This window comes from Heteronotia binoei, chromosome 15, assembly GCF_032191835.1.
Source record: "Heteronotia binoei isolate CCM8104 ecotype False Entrance Well chromosome 15, APGP_CSIRO_Hbin_v1, whole genome shotgun sequence".
NCBI lineage: Eukaryota > Metazoa > Chordata > Lepidosauria > Squamata > Gekkonidae > Heteronotia > Heteronotia binoei.
In genome coordinates, this window is record NC_083237.1 from 35,456,821 (window position 1) to 35,465,303 (window position 8,483).

At 44.3% G+C, this 8,483-nt stretch overlaps 1 protein-coding gene across 1 annotated transcript in view; it reads left to right on the forward strand.

Annotated features, from left to right (window-relative positions):
• LOC132584532 (deleted in malignant brain tumors 1 protein-like) overlaps positions 1–1,435 on the forward strand; it is a 58,990-nt gene extending 57,555 nt beyond the window's left edge. The window contains exon 13 of the mRNA XM_060256436.1: positions 27–1,435. Within this exon, the coding sequence (XP_060112419.1) occupies positions 27–184 (158 nt within the window). The 3' untranslated portion in view covers positions 185–1,435. The remainder of the gene's footprint in view (positions 1–26) is intronic.
• The last annotated feature ends 7,048 nt before the right edge of the window (positions 1,436–8,483 follow it).

The window sequence follows — 8,483 nt, forward strand, 5'->3', positions numbered from 1 at the left end:
CTCAAAACTCTTTCTTTTTCTTGCAGATGGATTCAGGCAAGACATTTCAATTGGGTCTCGTACAGTAAATGGCACTCCAGAAATATATACTCAGGGAGGAGAACAAGCTACACTTGAGATGGACTGTGACACTGCCCGCTTAGTGAAAGAAGACTCTGCCTCTTCCCCAGACCACATTAACTGAGGGGCAGGGGAAGAGGGCTGGACTCCAAAGTTGGCAAGATCCACCAGAAGATAGTTCGCTCAGCATTCTCAGTCACAGAGGAAGGTTGTACAGTTAGTGCAAATGCAAAAATTCAAAGACTAAGTATATTTTGATAGGGTTTGGGGGTTGTCCTAGCTTATGGGGGCACAAAGACATGACAGTAGAAACAAACCTTAAGGATGATGCCTTTTCTTTCTTTTTTCTTTCTTTCTTTCTTTCTTTCTTTCTTTCTTTCTTTCTTTCTTTCTTTCTTTCTTTCTTTCTTTCTTTCTTTCTTTCTTTCTTTCTTTCTTTCTTTCTTTCTTTCTTTCTTTCTTTCTTTCTTTGGAATAGGGCTTTGGAGGATGTATTTGGAAATTATTACTTTCCTTACTGATCATTGCACTTAATGATGGTCTGACCCTACCTGCCAGAACCAGAAGACGACAGGCTCTTCTCCCCTAGTAAATAGGAAATCATTCTACATATGCTACATATATCTTCTGAGACTAGAAGGCAAGATAAATCTGATTTATTTGGGAAGTGGAACTGCCTCTTATCTCCTAGTCAGTTTGGAACTTCCCAGTAGCAAATTGCTGAAGTGCATGCCCGGTGTGTTTCCCTCCTATCTGAACAGCTAGGTTGTGCCATTCATGTGTCCTGCTCATGCAGGAGCAGTGTAAATGCTCCTCTACATGAGTGTATGGCCAGTGCCTATCGTGGGTGCAGTGTGATTGCCCTGTAGTGTCTCTTTCTGAAGTAGCTGTTTTTAAGCTGAGGGACTACCACAGCAAATTACAAGTGTGATCCTACACTATGTTTGTTCTGTCCTCTTTACTTGTAACCTAGATTCAAATTTCCTATGGCTGTCTTACCTAGGCTTGGTGAACAGTGGCAAAGAAAATTCTAAGCCATCTAGCCATTGTAGACCCACATGTCACTCATGGTTTCCTTATATGCTTTGAAGATTATGAAAAATTGTGGCCCAACATGCTGTGGTTTGGTTTGTGTTTTTGTTGTTGTTGTCTTTGTTAATTTGAGGAGCTAGGAATTTTTATCTTTATTGTTCACAATCCATTTTTGTCTAATTTGCTTTTATTGTTATTTCCTTTATATGTTTTCTGTATTCACAGTTTCACCCAAGATTGTAATGGGCTTTGGCCATTTGCAATAAATTATTCCCCCTCCTCCTCTGAGCACTGTGGAAGATGCGTGAGATACAAATAAAATCAAATATATAACAATCTAAAATATATTTGTTTTAAAAAGTAAAGTCTCCATAACAGAAAACTAGACATCATCTGCTGTGCAAGCAATACTTTCTGCGTAGGATACTCAGTAGACTTGTTTAGGATTGTTGTCTTTATTTCTTACAACTAAATGCAAGGGAGGAAATGTCATCTAAGATTTTACTGTGGCTTTTATTTTAAAAGCCTAGCATAGCATTTATAATGGAAATATCATTGGCAAAATTGGCATACTAATGTTTATTTTTACTTCAGTATTCCATTATAAAGCACCTGCTTGCTACACTCCAGATTCTTTATTCTGGCCAAGCTCTTTCTTGGTTGTTCTAACTACTGAAGGAACTGTCACTACTGTTAATGTCAGAAATAAATTCTTCCTCATTAGGACATCTATCTGAAGATGCTGGAAAAAGCTAGAAGTACAACTGTACAACTTTTACCTCAGAACTTCATAACACTATGCTAGAAATAAAACTGTACAAGTTTTGCCTCAAAACATCAACAAATGTTAATCCTTATCTTCGGCCTTTCCTTATATAAAGGTAGTCCCCTGTGCAAGCACCAGTCATTTTTGACTCTGAGGTGACGTTACTTTCACAAAGTTTTCACGGCAGACTTTTTATGGGGTGGTTTGCCATTGCCTTCCCCAGTCATCTACACGTTCCTCCCAGCAAGCTGGGTACTCATTTTACTAGGGTGGCCAGATCGTCCCGGTCAGCCGGGAATGTCCCTCTTTTGGGCCCCAATTCCCGCCTCCCGGGCTTGCTATACCGGGACCATTATAAGTCCCGGTTTAGCCAGCCAGCGAGAGGAGCCGGCGGAAGCGGGTGGAGGCTGCGCTGCTGCTGCTGCCTCTTCTCCGTAGCTGCTCCTCCTGAGCCCATCTCGGAGGAGCAGCTGCGGAGAAGCGTGGAAAGTCCCGAATCTGGGTCCTTCTAGGACCCTGAGCAGCAACGCTGGAGGAGCAGGAGCAGGCCGGACTTGCGCCCCGCCCCTCCACTCTCTGCAGGGGCAAAGGCGGCATGCGTGGGCCTGCTTCGCTTCTCCGCCCGGCGCCCGGCCCCTCTGCTGCGCGGGCGGCAAGGGGCATGCTGGGGCGGCCTCGGAGGAGAAGGAGGCGGCGGCGCTGAGCCGTGGCTTCCGGGCGGGCAGGGGGTCTCTCCACGGGGAAGGAGACCCCGGCCCGCCTGCTGGATGGCTGCCTGGGCCGCGCGGCGGCCCAGCGGTCTCGGGCCTGCCTTTCCCTTCCCTTCCCTCCCGCCTGCTGGGTGGCTGCCTGGGCCGGGCGGCAGCCCAGCAGTCTCCGGCCTGCCTTTCCTTTCCCTTCCCTTCCCGCTTCGCCCGCCTGCTGGCTATATCTATATCCCTGCCTGCAAGAAGGTAAGCTTTTTGTTTTCTGGGGAGTTCTGTTTGTTTTTGTTTTCTCTCCCCCCCCCCCGGCAGGCAGGGAGGGGGCTGAAAGCGGTGTGGCCTAGGCTTCCCAACCCCCTCTGCTCTGGCGGGGGACTTCTGGGTTCGCAGCCTAATCTCCCGCCCCCCAGAAATCGGGAAGGGGGGGTGGGGGGGGAGAACATACCTGCAGGCTTCATATTGTTGAGATCCTGAGCCGTTTGTAAAATGTGTGGCTCCTTTAAGGCTGGGCAGGAAGAGCTTCGGAGAACAGCCCCTCCCTTTTTTTCCCTTTCGTTTTCACAGCAAGTAGAGTTCCCCAATCTGGTAAGTATTTGTGTGTGTGAGAGGGAGGGGGGAGGGGATTCCCTGGTTTGGAGGCCCTCCTCCCGCTTTAGAAAGCGTGGGGGGGGAGGGAAATGTCTACTGGGCACTCTATTATTCCCTATGGAGAACGATTCCCATAGGGAATAATAGGGAATTGATCCGTGGGTTTTGGGGGCTCTGGGGGGGCTATTTTTTGAGGTAGAGGCACCAAATTTTTAGTATAATATCTAGTGCCTCTCCCCAAAATACCCCCCAAGTTTCAAGAAGATTGGACGAGGGGGTCCAATTCTATGAGCCCCAAAAGGTGGTGCCCCTATCCTTCATTATTTCCTATAGAAGGAAAGCATTGAAAAGGTGTGCCGTCCCTTTAAATGTGATGGCCAGAACTCCTTTGGAGTTCAATTATGCTTGTCACATCCTTGTTCCTGGCTCCACCCCCAATGTCTCCTGGCTCCACCCCCAAAGTCTCCTGGCTCCGCCCCCAAAGTACCCAGATTTTTCTTTAATTGGACTTGGCAACCCTAGTGTGGCCTAATGTGCAAATGAGTTCCTGCTGGGCTTTCTCTAAAAAAAAAAGAGCCCTGAACGAAACAATGGTGTTGTCAGGGTGTGTGGCATAATATGCAAATGAGTTCCTGCTTCCCCCCCTACAAAAAAGCCCTGTTGAAGGCAACAGCTTTCCTCCACTGTATCTGCTTTCATTTATCTGTTCTGAACTGAGTGCAAATAGACTTCATTTGTCCCATTAGTTGTCTCCTCATGAGCTTGGATGTAGATGAAACAAGTTATTTCCATTAAGCCAGGCTCAGATGTGATAGTAGGCTGAAAACAGCAAATAAATAGTGTGTTGGGACTGGTAATTCTCAATGTGCATGCACTGTGGGGGCTTGAAGCTTGCATTTTGATCATGCATCTCCTGGAATTGAAATAAATGCTGCTTATCAAATGCATTGTGGTATTTTAAGCAGAACAGACAGCATGCAGCTTGTCTGTTTTGAGTTCTGCTAGATACGGAATGTTTTGATATTTATAACTTTGCCATCTGATGTAAGGTAGATTCTGGAGACTGGGAGGCTTCTTGGGTTTCCCAGATGGACATTCCTTTTAAATTTTAGCAAGTGAGGGAAACTGCAAATGGATGGACTTTGAAGAGGAGAGGAAGACAGACAAATGACCTGTGCTTTGTGTCATGCAGCACTCTCCAAAAAATGGAGCAGGTCCTTAGAGAGGTCAGATGCCCTATAATGGAACTGACCCCAGTGTGTGTATTTTGCATTTTGTAGAGCTAGCTCATATTTTTGCCACACAATCCTCAACTGAATCAATACTTGCATGGTAAAATATCTTAACTTGTCGCAAAAAAGTGCCTTTTAATGAAATCTTATATTCCCAGGTCTCTCTTTTGTATAAAAGGGTTGAGATTTCATTTATAAGCAGTGGTTTTGAGTGAATGTGACTGTTAGAATGTTGTCATTTGTGCAGTACCAGTCTTAACAGCTTTTGGGCTGATGTTGACCAGTTTCTTAAAGTCCTCATATTTCTGACCTGTGTAGATAGGCTAGCCTGGTCTTATTAGATTTCATGAAGCTAAGCAGGGTTATCCCAGTTTTTACTTGGATGGGGATCAGGAGACTATTTAGAAAGGGTTGCTATGCAGAGGCAAGCAATGGTGTTTGTGTTTTGAAATTAAAATTTCCATAATTCTTTAATGGCTGGAGGGGATGATGGTCGACTGAAGTGGCTTCTTTTATTTACTGTCATCAGTTCTGATATTCTTACAATTTGTACAGGTTTTTTTGTACAAGTACAATTTTTAATATACTCAAATTAATTGAATTTGGAAAGAGGCCATAGCTCAGTGGTCCATCTAGTCCAGCATCCTGCCTCACACAGTGGCCCACCAGTTCCTCTGGAGGTCCAATGACAGAGCACAGAGGCTGAGGCCTTCCCCTGATAGTTGCCTCCTGGCTCTGGGATGCAGAGGTTTACTGCCTCTGAACATGGAGGTGCTCTTCAGCCATGATGGCTAGTAGCCACTGATAGACCTAGCCTTTATAATTTAACTGCTCCCCTTTTAAAGCTATCTATGCTTGTGGGCATTGCTACATCCTCTGGTCATGAATTCTACATTTAAATCACCTGTTGAGTTAAAAAAAACTGCTTCCTTTGTCTGTCTTGAATCTACTGCCCATCAGCCTCATTGGGTGTTATTATTGTGATATTTGGTTAATACAGCAGAGTTCGTCCAGTCACAGAAGTGTGATATTGAGTGAAGAAAATAAATCTCCCAAGAAGAATATTACAAAATAAAGATTACATTTATTAAAGTAGATTCAGTTCACATTCAGGTTGCAGTTGAAAGGAAAGAAAGAAGCCTAAACTAAAGAGCATTTCTAAAACAATCTAAAGGGCACTAATCTCAAGAGCACCTATCACAAGCTAAATCTGGCACTATGTGCTTGGAAGCATGACGGAATTATTTTTACATGAGAGACCTGTAAAGACATGTGACTCTAGGCAGAACCATGCAGAGAATGGAGAGTGTGGTAGAACGTGCTGCTCTGGTTTGCAGGCCCCATTTCCAGCCTACCTTCTTGATTTTTTCTCCCACTTGGAGGGAGCTCCCTCCCTCCACTGGCCTGATCCAACATGGCTTCTCTTATGTTCTTATGTGACACAGAGTGTTGGACTGGAGGGGCCACTGGCCTGATCCAACGTGGCTTCTCTTATGTTCTTATGCAGGGAACCTGACCCTAGTGTCTTAGCATACTGTTTTTCCTACAGATCTGTGATAGAGAGTTGTATGTAAGTAGTGTGCACCCAGAGAGAGGTTCATACCAGTTTTGCATGTAAAAATGCAGTAGTGATACATCAAAGGAGCTCCTTTTTACATTTGCACCACCATCCCGTTCTAAGAGATGGCTCTCTTTTTATTCCAAATGACAGTCAGGATTTCTGTAATTCTGCTTCACTACACTGTACTAATAGTGTAGGCATAACTCTCTTGGAGAACTTCCCCTGGAATCTCACTGGAAGCTGTCTGGCTTCTAAGCGTGGAACCCGTTCTCTCTAGTCTTCTCACGTTGAAAAAAGTAAAAAAAGAGTTTTATTTAACTTTATTTCCCCCTTTCCCTCTCTATAAATAATCTTGGTGTTTCCGGCGGTGATATTTGGGGGATTTTTGGGGACGCCACAGGAAGTGCTGTGAAGTCACTTCCTGTTTCCGGCAGTGGCATTTGGGGGAAATGATGTCACAGGAAGTGATGTCACTTCCTGTTTCTGGCGGTGACATGACATCACCGGAAGTGACGTCACTTCCTGTTTCCGGCAGGTGGCGCGGGGGGAATGATGTCACAGGAAGTGATGTCACTTCCTGTTTCCGGCGGTGGCATGACATCACCGGAAGTGACATCACTTCCTGTTTCCGGCGACGCACGCGCTTCGCGCGCGCGCACCCCTACCTTCCCCCCCCCCAAAGGTGTCCCTGGCTGGCCTTCAGACATTATGGCCACCCTACATTTTACCAACCTCGGAAGGATGGAAGGCTGAGTCAACCTCGAGCTGGCTACCTGAACCAGCTTCCGCTGGGATCAAACTCAGGTCATGAGCAGAGTCGGAGGACTGCAGTACTGCAGCTTTACCACTCTGTGCCACGGGGCTCTTTCCTTATATAACAATTACTTATTTATTTTGTGTACATTTTGCAAATCTCACACAGAATATCAAGGTCTTTGCAGAGCATAAATCTACATTACATTAGTCTAGGGCAGAGGTTCATGACTGTCTGCAGATTTTCTCACAGTGAACATTTGAACTATAGGAAGAAAGGGTGGGGGACAGGGCTGTTTTGAGGAGGTTGGATAACCGTGGTAAGAAATAATTCTGGGGAGGGAAGGGGAACAGGGAATGAGAAGTGAACAGAACAGTGTGGTATTCCAAGCAGTGGTGGTCACTTGAATTCAGCTATAACTGACTATTTCACCAATTATCTTGATAGGCTAGTGATGCAAGAGACATCCATAGCTCCATATAAAAAAAAGAACTAGGGATTAGGGATGGGGATGAACATGAAAATGGTGGTTCTTTTCGCTTTATGGTTTATTGGTTTGCCCAGTTCAGTGGTTTGGTTCAGTTCATTTTTTAAAAAAATGTTCCAAATGATTTGTGGTTCATTGGTTCAGGAGCGCTAGAAATTGTGCCATGATGCGCCTGGTGTGATGACATCACCCAGAAGTGACATTATCAAACCAGGCATTGGTGTGATAACATCACTTCTGGGTGACATCATCACACTGGGATTCTCCCCATAGCAACACAGATGAACCACCCCTCCAAACAAGCCACTTTGTTTTGCGACTCTTGCATAGCATGGATGCCCAAACTGATTCAAAACGACCCACAAATCAGCTGTTTTAGGCATGAATCATGATTCAAATAAACTCAAATAAATTAATTGTTATATTTATTGTGTCACTGTTTATATCGTAAGTCTACTCTTTCCACTGAGACAAATGGCAGATTATGCAGTGTAAATCAACATAATCAATAGGATGTGACATCTAACAAACAATGTAGAAGGCTGGGATTACAGCAGTCTGAATCAAAGTGTAAATATTAAACTTGTAGAAATTAAATTCCAGAATTGTGCTCAACCTGTATTTAGGTATTTCAGAGTCACAGAGCCACAGAAATATATTTAGAACTGCCAGTGTGGTATCTCTTTAATAGCCCATTAGGCAACTAAACTCAGTATTGTTTATCTGCCTTGTAGTGGCTTTCTAGACTCTGGTTACAGGTCTTTCACATCACTATGGAAGTGGTCACAGTCATGAGTCAGTGCTAGAATACATATCATTATGGCCATATCTGCCATGGGGTGCTGCTGCCATTTGAAGGTTTTCTTATTTTAGAAGTGCAATGAATACAAGACATATCAATGATAAAGAACTAAGATTGAAAATACAGAAAAAGTTACAACTGACTATAAATGTCAAGCCAAATCTAACGAGAAAATAACACAAGTTCTGTGAGTTATACAGTTGCAGAAGCTAACATTTCAAGACAAATGAAACATGAAATGTAACAGCAAGCTATAATGTACTGCTGAGCCTACAAAAAGGTAAAAGGATATTGTTTGAAGTACAACCAATAGAGGAAGAGGAAAATGAAGGAGAAGCACATGGGTGCCCTCATGAACTTGTAAACATTTTTTGAGACTTTTGTTTCCACAGAGTGGTTCTGGAACTCTGTTCCGCCACATTCCCCCAGCAAAAGAGCCCTGAGTAGAACTATATGTGTCTTGAAAGTTCTGTGAAAGAGCAATGTTCTGTTTGTGA